This window comes from Pristiophorus japonicus, chromosome 1 (genome assembly GCF_044704955.1).
Source record: "Pristiophorus japonicus isolate sPriJap1 chromosome 1, sPriJap1.hap1, whole genome shotgun sequence".
Classification (NCBI taxonomy): Eukaryota; Metazoa; Chordata; class Chondrichthyes; family Pristiophoridae; genus Pristiophorus; species Pristiophorus japonicus.
The window spans coordinates 410393523-410416245 of NC_091977.1; the positions used below are offsets into that span (position 1 = coordinate 410393523).

The following is a 22723-nucleotide window of genomic DNA, read 5'->3' on the forward strand; positions in this document are numbered from 1 at the left end:
CATATTGAATATGCATCCTGTTACTCTAAAGTAACAGGTGTGTGCTTACTACATTTTCAATTAAAGGAGACGTAAGGATTTTTTCCTGTTTCTGAAGAAATTTGTACATCTGCATTTACTCTTAATCGATATTCAGGTGTTCAAGGTATCCAGCAAACTTTTCACATCTCTTGATGTATTCAAGGATGAATCATGGATCACCTGTGCTGGCTCTGATATCTAGCATTGCAAACAAATCTCCCAGTTCTTGTACACCATTGGCCTTTTAAAATGTTTATCCAGAGCAGTGGATGGACAATTATTTGGGCTGGAGGGGCACTTAGCAAGTTTTGGTGAGCTGTTGAGGGCCGCACACCAATGTTCTCCCTAAGGTGCGCAGCTGCGCACCAATGGACCGGTCCCACGCAGGCTGCTTCTGCCGTGGGAAGAGAAACTGGGCATGCACGGTCCTGCAGCAACTTTAAAGGGAATGTGTACAAAAAAATTATAGGGGGTATTGCATAAACATAAACATTGCATAAACATAAATTCAGATAGTCATACTAAAATACACAATGTAGTGTAAAATAGTAAAATATTCTGTTATTAAATGAATGAAATGATAGATCGATCAATTGCATGTTGTACTGAAAGTCGTGGCTCGAGTCTGCGGGGCCTCCAACGTAAAGGGGTGTTCTCTTTTTAATATGCTGAACACAGGAGCCCGAGGCTTCACAAGGCCTGAACTACAATGGCATTACCTGGAACTCCAGGATCCACTCCAGTGTCTAAGAGAGTGATGAGAACTTCCCTGCCATCATACTCTGGGTACCGGGAGAGGAAAGCTATAGCGCCAGTCTTTTTTTTTTGTAAAACTGAGACGTCCAGCTTCAGTGTGGGGTGAGCTCGGAGTGAAGGGGTGAGCTTGGGCCTCGGAGTGAAGGGGTGAGCTCCCAGGGGGTGGGTTGAGCTTGGGGCTCGGAGGGTGGGGTGAGTTCCATTAGAGGAAAGGCGCAGCGCCAGTCTATGGTAAAACTAATAACCAACGAGATGAGCAGCCTTGACTCGACGGGGGAGGGACGTCCAGTGCACATGCACAGCAGTACTCCCGCCAGCCAGCGATGAGTGGCAGATTTAGACAAGTGGTTCATGGAGCCAGCGTGGGAGAGAGCCGCAAATAGATGTTGGGCCGACTCCAAGACACAAAAGGAAAGCAGATTGGCATCAGACATGCAGCAGCAGTCCTGGCAGCTTTTATTTTTAATTGTCCCAGTTCAGGGTCTGTGATATATTCACAGAGCACAAGACACACAGCTTCCTAACATGGCAGGCAGCTCTCTCGGAAGCCTCCAGAATCTGCCTGGTTCTGTTTATTATTAACTCTGCAGTTGCAGTACACAATATGTCCACATCCACAGTGTGGAGCTACAAACATTACAAGCTTACAGACATTACACTTCTCCCTCCTTAATGAAGAAGTTATAATAATAAACATCATACATAACTTTCATGTTTATACATAACACAAGATATAAACTTTATTTTTTTCCATATTTACAAATTTAACTTTACCACTTGTTTTCTGTTTCAAAAAGGATACCTTCGCTCTCGAACAGAACCTTCCAAACATGGTGTCGAATCTAAACTCATTCAAGGCCATCCTGAGGAACGTTTTCCTCCATGGAATTTCCTTGATTTTCATTTGAACTCACTCTAACTTCAGGCTCTTTGTTTTCCTGACTCGGACTCAGACTTTCATTCTGATTCTTTCCTGGATTTGTTTCCAGTACATTGGATTTAGGATTTGCTACTGGTGTATCAAAACTATCTGATGAGTCAGAAATAATTGAATCATTCCCACCTTCAACTCCTTCCATGGCTGTGGGTAAAATATGATCAATATTAACAAACCTAACCTGTCCATTATCAAACATCTTTAGCAAATATGTGCGAGGACCACATATCTTCATCATTCTTCCGAATAACCACTTTAACCATTTAGGGTGATGGTTCTTCACTCTCGCCTTCTGGTTTAACTTCACACTTCAGACTTCTCTCTTTTACTCTACCTCTATCATGATTCTCTTTCTGTCTTAATTGTGTCTCTTCTACGGATTGTGCCAAATTTGGCTTTAACAATGAGAATCTGGTTCGTGGCTGTCATTTGAGAAACAATTCTGCTGGTGTTCTACCAGTAGTTGTATGAGGAGTATTTCGATATGTAATCAAAAAATTAGCCAATTTGTGATCCAATGACAACTGTCGTTTCCTTGGATTTGGATCAAACATTTGTTTTATGAGGGCATGTTTTACAATTTGTACAGTGAGCTCTACTGCACCATTCGAAGCAGGATTGTATGGTGGAACCTTGGTATGTTTCACACCATTTTTGCTTGTGAATTGTGCAAATTCTTCTGAACGAAATTGTGGTGCATTATCCGAAACAATCTCTTCAGGGAGGCCAAATGAAGAAAATAATTTTCGTAAAATATCCAATGTTTTACTTGTTGTTTTCCGCATTGGAAACACCTCAACCCACTTCGAATGGCTACCAATCACAATCAACAATTGTTGTCCTTCTAACTCAGCAAAATCAATATGTAGCCTTTGCCACACCCTGGGAGGCCATTTCCATGGCTGTAATGGTACTGGTGGTGGTTGCTTGCTTACCGATTGACATGTCGTACACTGACTCACGATATACTCTATCTTTATCTTTATCTTTATCAAGACCTGGCCACCATAAATAACTGCGTGCAAAACTCTTGGTCAAGCACATTCCCAGGTGCTGGTCATGGAGGTCTCCTAATAATTTGGACCTGAATTTATTTGGTATAACCACTCTTGCACCCCACATGATACAATCTTTATCGACTGATAATTCATTCCTACGAATGAAGAATGGATGTGTATCTTTGTCTGTTACCTAGTTTGGCCATTCATTTGCAATATACTCATACACCTTTGACATCACTGGGTCACGTTTGGTTGTTCTACCAATCTCTTCAGCTGTGACTGGCAGTTCATCAATGTATGAAAAATAAAACACTTCTTCCCTATCGGGTGTAACTTGTGATGGGGAATGCAATCTAGAAATTCATCAGCATTACTGTGATCAGCTGATCGTCTGTATTCAATATCATATGTATATGCTGACAAAATCAAAGCCCATCTCTGCATTCGAGCTGCAGCTAATGTTGGAACTGGGGACTTTGGATGGAGGATTGCTGTTGGGGGCTTATGGTCCATAACGATGGTAAACTTACGATCATACAAGTATTTGTGAAACTTCTTGACCCCAAAAATTAATGCCAAAGTTTCCCTTTCAATTTGCGCATAATTACGCTCACTGGCACTGAGAGTGTGTGAAGCAAAAGCAATTGATCTCTCCTCCCCACTATGTGATACATGAGAGATCACTGTCCCAACTCCATACGGAGAGGCATCACATGCTAGCTTAATCTCCTTAGATATGTCAGAATGAACTAACATGGTGCTCTCTACCAATTTGCTTTTACATACCTTGAATGCTGAATCGCATTCTTTTGATCAGTTCCATGAGCCCTAATTTTGTTTAATAACCTCGTGTGGCACCTTATTAAATGCCTTCTGAAAATCCAAATACACTGGTTCCCCCTTATCTATTCTATTAGTTACAACCTCAAAAAACAGATTTATCAAACATGAATTCCCTTTCATAAATCCATGTTGACTCTGCCCAATCCTATCATTATTTTCTAAGTGCTATGTTACCACGTCCTTAACAATAGACTCTAGCATTTTCTCTACTGCTGATGTCAGGTTAAATGGCATGTAGTTCTAATCCGAGGGAACCGTTCTTGAATCTATGGAATTTTTGAAGATGGCAACCAATGTATCCACTATCTCTATATAGCCACCTCTTTCAAAACCCTAGGATGTAGGCCATCGGATCCAGGAGATTTATCAGCTTTCAGTCCCATTAATTTCCCCTGTATTATTTTTTTTACTAATACTAATTTCTTTCAGTTCCTGTCGCTAGACCCTTGGTTCCCCTCTATTTCCGGGAGGTTTTTTGCATCTTCATCCATGAAGACAGACACAGTATTTGTTTAATTTCTCTGTCATTTGCTTATTCCCCATTATAATTTATCCTGTCTCAGCCTGTAAGGGATCCACATTTACTTTTTCTTACCAATAGAAGCTTTTACAATTTGTTTTTATGTCTCACTAGTTTACTCTCAGATTCTATTTTTCCTTTCTTTATCGAATTCTAAAATCCTCCCAATCCTCAGGCTTACTGCTCTTTATAAGCCTGTTCCTTTGATCTAATACTATCTTTAACTTCTCTTGTTAGCCACGGTTGAACCACTTTTCCTGTGGGATTCTTGTGCCTTAAAGGAATGTATGTTTGTTGTTAATTATGTATTAATTCTTTAAATGTTAGCCATTGCTTGTCTACCTTTTTAATGTAGTTTCCCAAACTACCTTAGCCAACTCGCCCCTCATACCTACGTAGTTTGCTTTGTTTAGATTTAAGACCCTAGTTTTGGAATTAACTAAATAATTTTCAAACTCAATGTAAAATTCTTTCATATTATGGTCACTTTCCCTGAAGGCCCCTTTACTACAAGATTATTAATTAACCCTTTCTCATTGCACAATACTAGATCTAAAATAGTCTGTTCCCTAATTGGTTCCTCAACATACTGATCTAGAAAATCATTTTGTTATACATTCCATGAATTCGTCTTCCACACTATTACTGCAAATTTAGTTTGCACAGTCTATATGTAGATTAAAGTCCCCCATGATTATTGTATGACCCTTGTTACATGCATCTCTAATTTCCTGATTATACTGTGCCCTACTTTACAACTACTGTTTGGGGGCCTATAAAACAACTCCCACCAATGTTTTCTGCCCCTTGCTCCACCCAAACTGATTCTACTTCTTGATTTTCCAAGCTAAGATCCTTTCTCTCTACTGTCTTTATCCCATCCTTTATTGTCAGGGCTACCCTTCCTCCTTTTCCATTTTCCCTATCTCTTCTAAAAGTTAAGTATCCTGGAATATTTGGCATTAACATCGGTGATAGAGCCAATTGAGTTTCAAAGGATGACATTTCTAGACAAAGGAAATAGAAGTACCCAGCGCAAGATTTCAAAAGGGGCAATGGAGCTTGACAAACTTCATTGAATCATGTGAGGAGGTAACAGAAAATGGGGGAAACGCAAAGGATATAATGTATGCAGACTTGAAAGGATGTGGCGGACAATTGGTTTAGCCATTCAACGGCAGATCTGGCTGGAACACATAAAGAACTATTGGGTGCTGCTCTCATCTGCCAAAACTGCTGAGTATTCCAGAATCATCCTGGAATGCAAAGATAACCCCCGGCTTCTTTTCTCTACTGCAAACCATCTTCTTAAACCCCTCTCCCCTGTTTCCTCCACTCGCACCTCCAACAAGGGCGAGGAGCTCATGGACTTCTTTGGCATCAAGATTGAGATCATCCATTCAGCTACCTCTAAGACTTCCCTCACTTCCCTGAGCCCACCAGAACTACCTCTAAGTTCCCCCCCCCCCCCAGCACTGAACTCGCACCTTTCTCTAGTTTCTCTCCTATTTCGCCTCATACTCTCTCTCAGCTCATCTTGTCCATAAGACTCACAAACTGCTGCCTCATCCCTATTCCCATTAAATTGCTAACCACCAACCTTCCCTTGCTGGCTCCCATTCTTAGCTGATATTGTTAAATGTTCTCTCTCCACAGGTACTGTCCCCCTCCCTTTCAAATCTGTCATTCCTTAAAAAGCCAATCCTTGACTCCTCCGTCTTTACAAACTATTGCCCCATTTCAAACCTCCCTTCCTCTGCAAAGTCCTTGAACATGCTGTCGCCTCCCAAATTTGTGCCTATTGTTCTCAGAACTCCATGTTTTAATTACTTCAAACAGAGTTCTGCCTACCGAAACGGCTCTTATCAAAGTCACAAATTACACCTTATATGACTGTGACGGTAGTAAACTATTCCTCCTCATCCTTCTCGACCAGTCTGCAGCCCTTGACACTGTTGACCACATTATCCTCCTCCAACGCCTCTCCACCATTGTCCAGTTGGGTGGGACTGCACTTACCTGGTTGCATTCTTATCTATTAAGTCATAGCCAGAAAATCACCTGCAATGGCTTCTCTTCCTGCCCCCGCTTCGTTACCTCTGGTGTCGCCCAAGGATCTATCCTTGGCCCCCTCCTATTTCTCACTTACATGCTGCCCCTTGACGACATCATCTTAAAACACAATGTCAGTTTCCACATGTAAGCCAACGACACCTAGCTCTACATTACCACTACCACCCTTGAACGCTTCACTATCTATAAATTGACAGACTGCTTGTCCGATATCCAGTACTAGATGAGCAAAGATTTCCTCCAATTAAATATTGGGAAGAACGAAGCCAGTGTTTTCAGTCCCCAACGCATACTCCATTCCCTAACTACCGACTCCATCCCTCTCCTTGGCAGCAGTCTGAGGCTGAGCCAGACTGTTCACAATCTTGATGTCATACTTGACCCCAACCACATATCCACACCATCACTAAGACTGTCTACTTTCATCTCCGTAATATCGTCTGACTCCACCCTTGCCTCAGCTTATCTGCTGCTGAAATTCTCATCCATGCCTTTGTTACCTTTAGACTTAACTATTCCAATGCACTCCTGGCCAGCCTCCCACTTTATACCCTCCATAAACTTGAGGTAATCCAAAACTCGTGTCCTAACTTGCACCAAGTCCCGTTCACCCATCACCCCTGTGCTCGCTGGCCTACATTGGCTCCCGGTTAAGTAACGCCTCGATTTTAAAAATTCTCATCCTTGTTTTCAAATCTCTCCATGGCCTCGCCCCTCCCTAACTCTGTAATCTCCTCCAGCCTTACATCCCTCCGAGATCTCTACGCTGCTCCAAGTCTGGCCTATTGCGCATTCCCAATTTTAAACGCTCCAGTATTGGTGGCCGGGCCTTCAGCTGCCAAGGCTCTAACCTCTGGAATTCCCTCCCTTAACCTCTCCACCTCTCTTTCATCCTTTAAGAGGCTCCTTACAATCTATCTCTATGACCATCTGGCCTAATAGCACCTCATGTGGCTCGATGTCAAAATTTGTTTGATAATGCTCCTGTGAAGCGCCTGAGGATATTTTATAACGTTAAAGATGCTATATAAATACAGGTTGTTGTTGTTGTACATGGTCTTTAGGAAAGCTTTAGACACAGTACCACATCGGAAATTAATAGGGATTAAAATGTAATTAGAGAGAGGATAGCAAACTGGATTATAAATTTGTTAGAAGGGTAAAAACTGTCTGAGTTCAAGACATTTTTCCAGAGTGGTTGGATGTGGATAGTGGGGTCCCATAGCATTCTGGGGCCACTTCTGTTCACTGTGTATACCAATGATTCAAGTATAGGCCTACAGGGAGTGGTGTTGAAATTTGCAGATGATAAAATAGGAGGTATAGTTAATTCTTTGGAAGACCATAGTTCAACATTCTGGTGATCATTCACACTATTTGCTACTAGGACAACGCTTTCTGCGTTGAACTTAACAGTAGGGTTGCTAATTCTGGTTGAAGGCATTCCTGGAGGGTTACTCATGTGAGATCCTGACCATGCCATCTAACATATGAGATTTGATCACATGACATCTGTAAATGTTACTGCATTTACCTTAGAAGTTAGGTCCCCTGTAGTTGAGTATTTGTGCAATGCCTGGGAACGCTCCGCCCCCATAGGTCCTGCCGCATCCACTACCGCCTCCTCATTGGAGCAGAGTATAAAACATGAAATTAGAGATGATGTAACAAGGGTAATACAGTAATCATGGGGAACTCTAACTTTCATAGTCTGGGCAAACCAAATTTGCAGAAATACTGCAGAGGAAGAGTTCATGGAATGCATTCAAGTTAGTTTTCTAGCTCAGTATGTCAAGGAACCTACGAGGGAACTGGCTACTTTAGAACTAGTACTGTGCAATGAGAAAGGGTTAATTAATAGCCTTGTCGTAAAGGAGCCTCTGGGGAGCAGTGATCATAATATGATAGAATTTTATGTTGAGTTTGAGAGTGATTTAGTTAAATCTGAAACTAGGGTCCTAAAACTGAACAAAGCAAACTATGTATGTGTGAAGGCAAGATGGCTAAGGTAGGTTGATAAACTAGTTTAAAAGATATGACAGTAGCAAAGCAATGGCAAACATTTAAACAAATAATTCATAATTAACAACAAATATACATTCCCTTAAGCAATAAAAACACCAGGGGAAAAATAGTCCAAACGTGGCTAACGAGAAATTAAAGATGGTATTAGATTAAAAGAGGCGGTTGTTAATGTTGCCAAAAAGAGTAGTAAGCCTGAGGATTGGGAGGATTGAAGAATTCAGCAAAGGAGGACCAAGAAATTGATAAAGGGAAAATATGTGAGTAAACGTGTAAGAGACAACTAAACAGACTGTAAAAGCTTCTATAGATAAGTAAAAAGGAAAAGATTAGCGAAGGTTCACAAAGGAGAAATTATAATGGGGAACAAGGAAATGGTACAGAACGTAAACAAATACTTTGGCTGCAATTTCATCTGCTGAGGCGGATTCCGGTGCAGTTGCGGTCTGTAACAAGGTCCCAGCCAGCTGCCGGCTCCATCCCGCTCTGTTGAAGTGATCTTACCATGATTAGGCCTCCCCAGCAAGGTTCCTGGCCAATTAAAAGGAAGCAGGTCTGATGATGGCATTTGATGATGCGTCATCAACCGGTTTCCTTAAAGGGACCATGTCCAAATTTATTTTGACAGTTGTGCTGTCTGTTTTACAGCATTGAGGTGCTGCACACACTGACGAGCACTACACAAAGGTGTATGCCTGCACCCAGGCTCTCCTATGACTCCCACCATATGCTTCTGAAGAGAGTCATAGCACGTAGGGAGATCCTCTTCCCTTTCAATGGGCGGAAGAGACCTCCCCAGGAGACCAATGCAGCCTGGTTGCACATTGCACAGGAGGTCACATACGTCAGGAGGACCAGGCTGCAGTCACGCAAACCTTTCAGTGATCTCAGAAGATCACAATGTTACTGCAAAACTACATTCAACTTCATTCTCTATGCCACTCATCACTCTGCCATCCCTACTCTACGACTGCACATCCTTACTCATACCAACTTACCTTGCACCTCCCAGCCACCCCTCACACTCGCCTCTATCCTAGTGCAAGCATATCAACTAACAGCAGAAAAGGGTAGGCACTTGGGTGTTTTAGCCGACGTTCATGGAAAGTTTCTGTTAATGTGTTGTCAAACATTGAAACCTTTATTTTCAACACTGTCTTCTTGGACATATTGTGTATGCACCTTTGGAAGTGGCTTAGTGAGTTGCAGTGAATGGTGAGACATAATGGTATTCCCCTGCCCGGTGATGAATGTGAAAGGAATGGCTTGGGCATTGTACTTTATGGTGTTGGTGTGGGGTGGTGCGAACCTGGCACATCATGTGGCAGCCAGGGTGCACAGCACCAGGTGAAGTAAATCTGGCCATTAAGAGGCCAACTCTGGTCGGGTGCTGTGTAGCATCAGTTGATTGCGGAGAAGGTTCGTGTTGCTGATGTGCCTGGTGCTGCGATTCTGAGGACCAAGGTGAGATCTTTTTTCACGGGCAGCAAAGCTGATTGAATAGATGGCAGGTGAAGCTGTGATGACAAAATGATCTGTCAATGGTGAGAGAGGTTGTTCTAATGAGATGACACTGGAGTTTGCTCCAAACACATGCAAGGTGGATAAAGCTCAATCTGTCTTCCAAATGCAGTAAGCAACAGCTTCTAACCTTGGGAAGTGAACAACTATGGAATGAGAGCTTTCATAGACCATTTGCAGCTGTCAAATTAAGAAATCATCCCAGGCTGACAACACCCGACGCCCTTACCTGACGTGATCCTCGTTGCCATTGGTGAACTTTTAAAATCTAAAGGTGAGCTTTAAATAGTTTAAGTGCCTGTTAACAAACTCTTAATTATCTAAATTACCACTTGTTGTTGGGTCTGTTCAGCACTGTTCACTTGGGAGACTAGGGTGGAGGTGGGTTGACAGCAGGGTCCCAACCCGTTGTCAAACATGTCAAATTTCCACAGCTGACCCGCCTCCAATCCCATTTTCTCAGCGCCGGTAAAATTCCGGCCTTTGTTTTGGTCTTCATGGAAGATGCAAAAACCTCCTGAAAATAGTAGAGAACCAAGGGTCGAGCAAGAATGAGGAACTGAAAGAAATTAGTAGTAAAAGAAAATGTACTGCAGAAATTAATGAGACTGAAAGCCGATAAGTCCCCTGGACCTGATGGCCTACATCCCAGAGTTTTAAAAGAGGTTGCTATAGAGATAGTGGATGCATTGGTTATGATTTTCCAAAATTCCATAGATTCTAGGACAGTTCCTACAGATTGGAAGGTAGCAAATGTAACCCCACTATTTAAGAAAGGAGAGAAAACGCTGAACTACAGACCAGTTAACCTGACTGGTAGTAGGGAAAATGTCAGAATCTGTTATTAAGGACATGTTAACAGGCACCTAAAAATAATAGGATTGGGCAGAATCAACACTGATTTATAAAATGAAAATTATGTTTGACAAATCTGTTGGGAGTTTTATGAGGTTGTAACTAGCAGTGGATATGGTGTATTTGGATTTTCAGAAGGCATTCGATAAGGTGCCACACAAGAGGTTATTAAAGACAATTAGGGCTCATGGAATTAGAGATAAAATACTCGCATGGATTGAAGATTGGTTAACAAATAGAAAGCAGAGAGAGTAGGAATAAATGGGTAATTTTCAGGTCGGCAGGCTGTAACTAGCGGGGTACTGAAAGGATCAGTGCTTGGTCCTCAGCTATTAATCTATATCAATGATTTGGAGGAGGGGAGCAAATGTAATATATACAAGTTTGCTGATGATACAAAGCTCGGTGAGAATACAAGTTGTGGAAGATGTAAAGAGGCTATAGATGGGCTGAGTGGGCAAGAACATGGGAAATGGAATATAATGTGGAAAAATGTGAAGTTATCCACTTTGATAGGAAGAGTATTTTTTTTTTTAATGGTGAGATTAGAAAACGGTGTTTAAAGGGACCTAGGTGTCCTTGTACATGAATCACAACGTTAACATGCCTATACAGCAAGATTAGGAGAATAAATGGTATGTTGGCCTTATATACATCTTCTACTCAAATCCTAATGTAATAAAGAGCCCTGGTGAGACCACACCTGGAGTATTGTGTACAATTTTGGTTTTTTTACCCAAGGAAGGATATATTTGCCAGAGGTAGTGCAACAAGGGTTCACCAGACTAATTCCTGGGACAAGGGGATTATCCCACGAGGAGAGATTGAGAAGATTCGGCCTATATTGGAGTTTAGAAAAATGAGAGGTGATCTCATTGAAACATACAAAATTCTTACAGGGTAGATGCAGGGAGGATGTGTCCTCTGGCTGGGGAGTCTAGAATAAGGGGTTGGCCATTTAGGACAGATATGAGTAGGAATTGGCTTCACTCAGCAGGTGGTGAATCTTTTGGAATTCTATACCCCAGAGGGCTGAGGCTCAGTCCTTGAGTATATTCAAGACAGGGATTGATAGATTTTTGGATATTACGGGAATCAAGGGATATGGGGATAGTGCAGGAAAGTGTTGAGGTAGATCAGCATGATCTTGTTGAATGGTGGAGCAAGCTTGAGGGGCCGACTGGCCTACTCCTGCTCATATTTCTTTTTTGTATTACTGTTATACCTTTAAATTTAATTTCACAATCTACCTTAGCCCTTTTGCCCCTCATACCTATGTAATTGGCTTTAAGTTTAAAGACTAGTTTCAGACTTAAGTATTTCACTCTCAAACCCAATGTGAAATTCTGTATTATTTTCACTTTTCCCCAGAGGATACTTTACTAAGAGATTACTAACTAACCCTGTCTCATTACACAATACAAGATCTAAAATAGCCTGTTTCCTGGTTGGTTCTACGATGTCTTGTTCCAGGAAACTGTCGAATGCTTTCCATGAACTCATCCTCTAGACTACCTTTCGCCTCCAGTGCACCAATGCAGCCTTCGGCCGTCTGAGGAAAAGAGTGTTTGAAGACCAGGCCCTCAAATCTACCATCAAACTCATGGTCTACAGGGCTGTAGTAATACCCGCCCCCTCCTGTATGGATCTGAGGCATGGATGATTTATAGAAGACACCTCAAGTCACTGGAAATATATCACTAACGACGTCTCCGCAAGATCCTGCAAATCCCCTGGGAGGACAGGCGCACCAACATCAGTGTCCTCGACCAGGCTAACATCCTCAGTATTGAAGCACTGACCTCTCAATCAGCTTCGCTGGGCAGGCCACATAGTACGCATGCCAGATCGGAGACTCCCTAAGCAAATGCTTTATGCGGAGCTCCTTCATGGTAAATGAGCCAAGGGAGGACAGCGGAAACGTTATAAGGACACCCTCAAAGCCTCGCTGGTAAAGTGCGACATAATCACTGACACCTGGGAGACCCTGGCCGCAGACTGCCCGAGGTGGAGAAAGTCCATCCGGGAGGGCGTTGAGCAAGAAGAGGCCAAGCGCAGGCAGCAGAAGGAGCACACGGCAAACCAGCCCCACCGACCCCTTCCCTCGACGAATGGCTGTCCCATCTGTAACAGGGTCTGTGGCTCTCGTATCGGACTGTTCAGCCATCAAATAACTCACTTTGGGAGTGGAAGCAAGTCCTCCTCGATTCCGAGGGACTGCCGATGATGATGATGTATATCTTCAAATTTTGTGGTAACATTTTACCTTGCAGCGTAATGGAAGAAAATGGTGAGTGATGCCAAGGAGTGAAAGTGAAGCAAAACTTTTTAAAAAATGAATGAAAAACAATAAATGTTCAAGATTCTTTAATGTACGTAATCAAATTAACTGCATTCAGATGTCTTACACGACATTTTTACAGTGTACAAGGACAATGATAGTTTCAATACTTATTAGCAGGCTACACAGAATAAATGTACTAATATAATCAGAACCAAAAAAAACTACATGTCATCCTAGTCAAGAACATACATAGTTAATGATTAGCTAGAATATGGAAATCAAGATTCAAAATTTTACTGGAGTTAATGGCTGGGAATAGTGTCAAATCAAAATGCCACACCATGTGTAAATAATCAAAAGGATATAGAACAATGAAGTGTATAAAAGGAATGATCAGGGACAGAATACTAGTGCGCCATTTCTTTGCTTTGATAGCAGAGTAAATAAAACAGCCCATAATTTGTATATTATTTTAACAGTAAGTATGCAGTCAGGCAGCAACAGTTAATAGCCATATTACACTTAAAACTGCTTTGATGTGTAAGCCTGGTACTATACAAGCTGCTGTTTTAACTAGACTAAGGCCATTTGAAAGTCTAATAGGTTGAGTCACCATAAATCACTGCATTTATGGCGGGAGACTTTACACCTCAGGAATATTGTGATCCATAAGGGACTTAACGATGCTTGTAGCCATCCTAGAAAAAGACAAAAAGGGGGAAAAAAATTAACTTGCTTGGTTTACAATGACAAACAGAAGCTGAATAGCCATGAATGCTATTTGGCTTAAACGGTCAGCTATAAATCTTGTCACATTAGTCTTCCCAAATGGTGAGAGCTACATTCTAAATCCAAAACTTAAAACATGCATGAAAGTATAATCAATTTAGATAATTATCTACAGTTTTATACATTACCAGGCGTACAAGTCAGAAAGACGAGCACAACCTGTACCTGTTCAAAGTACAATGCTGAACTACTGTGGTCCGTCTCTAAAGCGGGCAGCCTTTACATCTGGATCAGATCATACAATTGACTGCTCCTGGTTGGTTTTATCATCACTGCTACGTTACTGTAATTTGCATTCCATCAGAACTCCACCAATACTCTCATGATTTTGATCACCTTCCACTCATTACCCAGTTACCCCTTGCATATAATTTTTTGGAGGATGCAAAATGTAAAAAAAAAATTACTGCAGGCCATCCCTATTCAGTAGGACAGAGAAAGTTAAATTCTGTTACATGATCAATAGTAAATTCCAAGATTGTGGTAGTTCAGTAAAACCAATAGACCATACCAGCTTCTGCATTACTTTAGAATCAGGTACAAGGACAAATACAATAGTGCTTTGTTATATACAACAGTAGAGTATTAAAAATTTAAGCTGGTTAAAACCTTAAGACACCAGCTTTCAAGCCCACTATTCTTAAGTGAACCTCCACTCAAGTTAATGGAATATCGGTTATATTTTTATATTGGAGCCATAATAAATATTTAATCTAGGAGAAAATTGCATCTAAAATTTGGCAATTGTCAGTGTGGATATGAAATGCCAAGTTTCCATAAGTAAATTTAACACTTTTCAAATCTACTTCCAGGGATATCCCAACTAATAATTTTACACATTAAAATTAATCACTCTTTCACCTAATTTTCCAGCATTAAGGAATCATTCTAGGGATACAGTTCCAGAATTGCCAGATACTGCACTGAAGTCTAGACAATAGTAGTAGATTATAGTTTTGATAAAGGGTACACCTGAAACATCCTAACCGGTCTTTTTAAAGAGATGATTGACATGCTGTGCATTTCTACCATCTATTTGTGAAATTTTCAGCATTTGACAATTTTCCTTTTCAATAATAGACTATTCAATTGTGGGGACCAGAGAAGAACAATCGCCTTCAAAAGTACAATTCCAACAGGGTTCATTGCTTATCATTGGCCAACAATCCCTTTCCTGGGGGCACTTTATACCCATGCTTCCATCTCAGCTGCCATTGGCAAACTCTCAGCATAAAAGCAGAACCTGCTTGGACTGTATCTCTCAATACTGTAAGTGATGCACTTGCCCACAAAGCTTCTGGGAGTGATTAAACATGGGACTTTTACAAACAATATTTTGCTCTATAATGTGCCACATTCCAGCCAAACCATCCACTGTGTAAAAGCCAAAGGGTACATTCCAGTTAAGATGTAAACAGTTTCCTGTGGATCAAGTAGGGTTACTAACCCTGGTTGGACATATTCCTGGAGGTTTCATCACATGACCTCCTGCCTCCAACCACCCCACTCCCACACTCTCGGCACTGGTCACCCAACATGTTCTTCTTCGTGGTCCACTGTCTTTCTACGCTAATCGGAAGGTAAATAGACTCATTATCCGCTTGGATCATTCTTGACTGTGTCAAACAGCCTCACTTTTCCCCCCCACCCCGTCCAATTCTTTTTATAACTAAGTGAACAAAAGTATTCAAAGAAAATTGCTTAAAACTCTTTTTTTTTTCAAATGCCCCTATGATCTTTTTCCAGAGTTGCTTGCAGCAGTGTTCTGGAAATTAGTTTTGAATACCTTGAGACTTCAGGGCAATCCTGGTGTGTTATCAATCCGAGGATCAAATCTTTCTAAGAGTATGGTATACTGTTAGGTTGGTGAAAAACTGAATTTAAAAAGGTTATAGGGACTAAAAAAAAAAATCATATCACGGGGGTTAGTGTCCAATGGTTAAAGAAAATATACTACCAACTAAAACAAATTGTATGTAATGTCTTATTTAAGGGCAACGGCTGCAGTTTTAAAAGTGAGATTTATTCATAGTGCAATATATAGTAATTGCAGCACAATATTAAAAGGGTTGTCAAAATATATTTAAAAAAGCTAATTGTTTTTGAACAGCAAAAATTAGATTTATAGAATTTCATGTTTATATTTTGATCCGTCAAAAGATTTTTTTAAATTTGTTCATAGGTGACACCTGCAAGGCCACATTTATTGCCAATCTCTAGTTGCCCTGCAGTAGTGATGTGTCTTGGCTTTGAACCATTGCAGTCCTTATGCTAAAAATTATTCACCTAGAAGTACACTATAACTGATTTTTTAAGGAGGTTCTATATGCAGTATTTGCTATAGACAAAAGGCTCCACTGAACATGCTTTAAACATTTACCTTTTCATCATATGTTCATGAATGTAAGAAGGCATGATGGTAATGGTTATTACATTCCCTGCTGTTGCCAGAATGTCAGCAATTTGTGTATCCTATTCAGACATCAAGAAAAAGCAAAATTACATTTGGTAAATTCATAATATATTACTTCAGTTATTTCATGTACTTCAAATAAAAACAGAATATGCTGAAAAAGGACCAAGGACCCTTGGTATTTCCAGCATTTGCAGTTTTAATTTCCCCCCTCAAGTACAGCTCTGTATACCCAATTGTGATTTGAAGACAGAGATGATAAAGCAACTGACCCCCACAGTAGGTTAACGCACCTACTGTGACAGTGGTAGGATAGATATGCCTCCATAATTTACCACAGAGCAAGTTTGGTCGAGTGGATGCCACTGAGTGTCCCAAGTAGAGGAAGAATCAAAAGGCCCAGTGAACTTAGTAGCTCATCAGAATGGCATTTGTAGAGAACCAGATTATTTGCATTAGGGAAAGTAGAGAAAAATTCTTTGGAAATCATTGCAGGGATATTTTGAGACAAAATAAACATTTTTAAAAGACTGCTCTTGGACTTGACTGCTAGAAAAATTGCTGAAATATGGAAAGTTAAAATAATTCTCCAAGCATTAAGATGCCAGCAGTGACTCAGTAGGTAGCACTCGCGCCTCAGAGAAGGTTTTGGGTTCAAGTCTCACTTCAGAGATTTGAGCACAAAAATCTAGGTCAACACTCCAGAGCAGTGCTATGGGAGTACTAAATGTCAGAGGTGCCGTCTTTCAGATGAGACATTAAACCGAGACCCCGTCTGCTCTCAGGTGGACGTTAAAGATCCCATGGCACTATTTTGAAGAAGAGCAGGAGATATCCCCGGTGTCCTGGTCAATATTTGTCCCTCAATCAACATAACAAACACAGGTTATCTGGTCATTATCACATTGCTGTTTGTACAAATTGGCTGCCGCATTTCCTAGATTACAACATTGACTACACTTCAAAAAAGATACTTCATTGGCTGTAAAGCGCTTTTGGGACAAATGCAAATCTTTCTTTATGTAAAGTGCAAAAATTCATTATTCAAACAAACCCCACTGAGCCGCACAATTCAATGTCAGTGGGTCTTGAAAATTGTTTAAGCACAGCATTATTGTAGATACATAGTAGGAGTTAATCCTAATTAAAAAAATAAGAGATACATGTGCACACGTAAAGAAATTTATCTTGCAACACAATGACTTTCTGACAAAAAAAGAGCTGGTCCCAAGCAGTGGTCCCCTAAGTAATGTGGCTGCGCACCAATTGGAAGGTCCCGCACGGGTCACTCACCAGCTGCTGCTATTGGAAGATACTGCGCACAAATAAAAATTAGTGGGAGCATTAGTCCCAAGTGCATTTCCTGCAAGGTTGCCCAATTTACAACAATTAAAATATCACCATTTCTCACCTTTAGTCCAATGACATTCTGCCCATTAACCTCACAGATATTATGTTCGGTTAAGAGTCCATTTCTGGCTGCTGAACTGTCTTTTACAATTGAGGTGATTTTTCCATTTTTGAAAATGAAGCCAACATGTCCTGTGCTGTCTTTGTGCATAGTGATGGTCCGTTCAAAAGGCCTGTGCAAAAAATGAAATCCTATGAGACAACTTGTACATACAATAAACTAATCAACTAACTCCAGTATGAAAGATCATTGCTGCTACAATTCCCAAATGAACATTTAATTTTCCTCTTATTCCTTCAATATTTCAAATATACTATCCTAAATGTCCCTGCTCCTCCTTACATTGCCATGTGGCTAAAATTGAGATTTCCTGCTTTTAAATTAAATGTTAAAATCAGAGGTCCCATCCACTTACTCAGGTCGATATTAAAAAATGCATGGCACTATTCGAAAAGCAGGAAGTTCTCCCAGTGTCCTGGATAACATTTCTCCTGCAACCAACACCACAAAAAGGAAATTCATTTGCTGTTTATGATCTTGCTGTGCATAATATGGCTGTCACACCTGAGTGCACAACAGTGGTAGTGCTTCAAAAGTAACCTTTGACTGTAAAGTACTTTAAGATGTGATATAAATACAAGCATGTCCTTTTCCTTTTTAAATTAATTCCTTTCCAGGGCCTCAAAACTGTGGAACTCATCTTCCTAATTCAATATTTAAGACTGTTAAAACCAAGCTTACTGTCACCCACCTCTCTTCATTTCAACTTTGGTGACTCTTCATATTGGATTCCTAAATGTTTAAGGATATTTTAAAGAGCTTCTATGCTCCTCAGCAATTTCTTTGGAGAAAATTCCACCCCAATATTCTTTAAATCCAGGCAAAGTTAGTTTGCATTTTCATTGCCTACAGAAGCTATCTTTACGTAGCTTCTCTGAACAGAAATTACTAAGTGGTGTAGTTCTGCTGTAGACATTGGGAACTAGAGTTCCGAAACAATTCACTTCAGCCTGTTTGGCTGATGAACCAAGCCTATCAAAACTGTATTTGAATAATATTAAAAGGCAAAAGGATGATATTTTAAACCATTTTAGCCCAATTTTCCCTAATTTGAAGTTACAATAAAAACATAAGCAGCTATAGTTCTCTTCTTTTGCCTCTTGCGGGGGGGAAAGAGAAAGAGAAAGAGGCCTTTCCTCATCTTGAGTAGCAGTTATACTCACCATCACTACCTCATCTGTATTAGATTATCAAAAATGTCAATATACACATTAAACTGAGAATGGAAATTCTCATTAGCTAAGGCCCTATATTTTTTGTGGGGATATGTCATCACATTTCATTTTAATCCCTAATCCCCTACAATTCATAGGAATATAGAACAGGAGTAGGCCATTTAGCTCCTCCCACCTGTTCCGTCATTTAATAAGATCATGGCTGATCTGTGACCCAACTCCATATACCCGCCTTTGCCCCATATCCCTTAATACCCCTGGATAACAGAAATTTATCAATCTCAGATTTACAAACAACAATTGACCCAGCATTAACTGCTGTTTACAGAGGAGAGTTCCAAACTTCTACCATCCTATGTGTAGAAGTGTTTCCTAACTTCACTCCTAAAAAGGACTGACTCTATTCTTTATTCTATGTCCTCAGTTGTAGTTTCCTCAACCAGTGGAATAGTTTCTCTCTATCTACATTATCAGTTCCCCATAATATCCTGAAAACTGCAATCAAATTACCCCTTAATCTTCTAAAATCCAGGTAATAAAACCTTAGTTTGGAAACTCCCTCCCCCTCCCCCTCCCCCTCCCCTTCCCTTCCTAGGTGCTGAAACTTGGGATGGGCCTTGTGTTGGCTATAATTTCGGCAATCAAAATGGAAACCTAGCCACCTGTATTTTGGGCTGAGTTTCCACTTTTTGCTCAAAATGGGCAATAGAGGTCTGTTTTGGGCCATATATGGGTGGTGAAGTCTAGCCCCTAGGTTCTCACAAGGATCCATGCTGGGACCAATGTTGTTCATAATTTATGTCAACGATTTAGACTATGGAATCAAAAACACAAGTTCTAAATTTGTGGAAGACACCAAATTGGTGGCTGGGGATAATCAATATTGATGAGGACTGCAGCAGATTACAAGACATTAATAAACTTGCAGAAAGGGCATATAATTAGCAAATAAATTTCAACAGTTAAATGTGAGGCATTATATTTTGGCAACTAAAATAAAGAGGTCACATATTTCTTGGAAAATAAGAATCTAAATGGGGTAGAAGAGCAAAGAGATCTCAGAGTACCAATACACAAATCACAAAGTAGCGACGCAGCTTAATAAAGTCATTAAAAAGAGCAAACCAAGCACTCTGGTTTACTTCTAGAGGAATAGAATTGAAAAGGAGAGAAGTTATGCTAAACTTGTATCGAACCTTGGTTAGACCACACTTGGAGTACTGTGTAAAATTCTGGTTGCCATATTATTAAAAAAAAAGGTGCACTGGAGAGGGTGCAAAAAACATTCACAAGGATGATACCAGAAATGCGAGGTTATACCCATCACGAAATGGGTCTCTTTTCTCTTGAAAAGACAAGGCTGAGGGGTAACCCAAAAATCTTTAAAATTATGAAAGATTTTGATAGAGTAAACACAGAGTGTTTCCTCTTGTGGGGAAGAACAAAACTAGAGGCCATCAATATAAAGTGGTCACCAAGAAATCAAATAGGGAATTCAGAAGAAACTTCTTTACCCAGAGAATGGTAAGCATGTGGAACTCGCTACCACAGGGAGTATAGTATAGATGCATTTAAGGGGAGGCTAGGTAAGCACAAGGGAGAAAGGAATAGAAGGTTATGCTGATAAGAGTTGGGTGAGGAGAGACAAGTGAGGCTCAAGTGGAGCATAAATGCCAGCATGCATTGTTTGAACAAAATGGACTGTTTCTGTGCTGTATATCCTATTTTATGTGCATGCCTTCTTAAATCAGGAACAGTGCTAGGAGAAGTAAACTTCTTTCGGTGGCGATCGGTATGCCGTTACAATATGTTGATGGTACGAAAACTCAGCCTGATTCGTGAAACTGTTCAGCAGTTTCACTGAACAAGAATCATTTAATTTCAAGCCTGCTCCTCTTTGGAATAGTTCTTGCAAATTATTCTCAACAACTGGGCCAGCCTCCTTAGAGGCCCATAGCTCTCACTCACTTTGCAACTAGCGCTCCCTGCTGGTTGAGCCGATTCCTCTCCCTGGCACAGAGACTCTGTGCCATCCTCCCAACATGTGGTCAGAGCACCTGCGGGGACCTTCAAACACATGCCTGAACGTGTTCACACAAACACGTACAATCCCACACTACAGCTGTTACAGAGCATGTCAGTGGGACAGTTATGTTGCCAGCAGCATCCCAGCATGCAGAAACCAAGTACAGACAGCGGAAGGAGCGTGCGGCAAACCAGACTCCCCACCCATCCTTTCCTTTAACGACTGTCTGTTCCACCTGTGACAGAGGCTGTAATTCCCATATTGGACTGTACAGTCACCTGAAAACTCAGAGTTGAAGCAAGTCTTCCTCGATTTCGAGGGACTGCCTATGATGATGATGATGATGATGATGACGACCCACTTAATATATTAATATCTCTTTGGAACTTTATGCTTCCATCTGCACTGCTTATAATGTCACCTATCTTTGTGACATTGGAAAATTTGGTTCTCTATCCAGTCATCCAAGTAAATCGTTAATAAATACAGTGAATAATTGAGACCACCATTACTGAACACAATATTCCAGGTGAGGCCTCACCAAGGCCCTGTACAACTGCAGTAAGACCTCCCTGCTCCTATACTCAAATCCCCTAGCTATGAAGGCCAACATGCCATTTGCTTTCTTCACCACCTGCTGTACCTGCATACCTACTTTCAATGACTGATGTACCATGACACCCAGGTCTCGTTGCACCTCCCCTTTTCCTAATCTGCCGCCATTCAAATAATATTCTGCCTTCGTGTTTTTGCCACCAAAGTGGATAACCTCACATTTATCCACATTATATTGCATCTGCCATGCATTTGCCCACTCACCTAACCTGTCCAAGTTACCCTGCAGCCTCTTAGCGTCCTCCTCACAGCTCACACCGCCAGCCAGCTTAGTGTTATCTGCAAACCTGGAGATATTACACTCAATTCCTTCATCTAAATCATTAATGTATATTGTAAATAGCTGGGGTCCCAGCACTGAGCCCTGCGGCACTCCACTAGTCACTGCCTGCCATTCTGAAAAGGACTAGTTTATCCTGACTCTCTGCTTCCTGTCTGCCAACCAGTTCTCTATGTCAGTACATTACCCCCAATACCATGTGCTTTAATTTTGCACACCGATCTCGTGTGGGACCTTGTCCAAAGCCTTTTGAAAATCCAAATACACCACATCCACTGGTTCTCCCTTGACAACACTACTAGTTACATCCTCAAATAATTCTAGAAGATTTGTCAAGCATAAATCCATGCTGACTTGGACCGATCCGGTCACTGCTTTCCAAATGCGCTGCTATTTCATCTTTAATAATTAATTCCAACATTTTCCCCACTACTGATATCAGGCTAACCAGTCTATAATTCAGTTTTCTCTCTCCCTCCTTTTTAAAAAAAAAAGTGTTACATTAGCTACCCTTCAGTCCATAAGAACTGATAGTGTCGATAGACTGTTGGAAAATGATCACCAATGCATCCACTATTCTAGGGCCACTTCCTTAAGTACTCTGGGATGCAGACTATTGGCCCTGGGGATTTATCGGCCTTCAATTTCCCCAACACAATTTCCCACCTAAAGGATTTCCTTCAGTTCCTCCTTCTCACTAGGCCCTCGGCCCACTAGTATTTCCGGAAGGTTATTTGTGTCTTCCTTCGTGAAGTATTTGTTCATCTGGTCTGCCATTTCTTTGTTCCCCATTATAAATTCATCTGAATCTGACTGCAAGGGACCTACATTTGTCTTCACTAATCTTTTTCTCTTCACTAATCTTTTTCTCTTCACATATTTAAAGAAGCTGTTGCAGTCAGTTTTTATGTTCCCAGCAAGCTTCCTCTTGTACTCTATTTTCCTCCTCTTAATTAAACCCTTTGTCCTCCTCTGCTGAATTCTAAATTTCTCCCAGTCCTCAGGTTTGCTGCTTTTTCTGGCCAATTTATAGGCCTCTTCCTTGGATTTAACACTATCCTTAATTTCCCTGTTAGCCACAGTTCAACTTTAGTTAACTGTCTCTTATGAGGGACTTTATT

At 40.9% G+C, this 22723-nt stretch overlaps 1 protein-coding gene across 3 annotated transcripts in view; it reads right to left on the minus strand.

Moving 5' to 3' along the window:
• Nucleotides 1-12899: 12899 nt before the first annotated feature.
• sdcbp (syndecan binding protein (syntenin)) overlaps nt 12900-22723 on the minus strand; it is a 32979-nt gene continuing 23155 nt past the window's right edge. For all 3 annotated transcript variants that reach the window (XM_070891977.1, XM_070891986.1, XM_070891996.1), the window contains 3 exons: nt 17447-17618; nt 16003-16094; nt 12900-13531 (listed from right to left, as the gene is read on the minus strand). In XM_070891977.1, the coding sequence (XP_070748078.1) occupies nt 13477-13531; nt 16003-16094; nt 17447-17618 (319 nt within the window). In that variant the 3' untranslated portion in view covers nt 12900-13476. The remainder of the gene's footprint in view (nt 13532-16002; nt 16095-17446; nt 17619-22723) is intronic.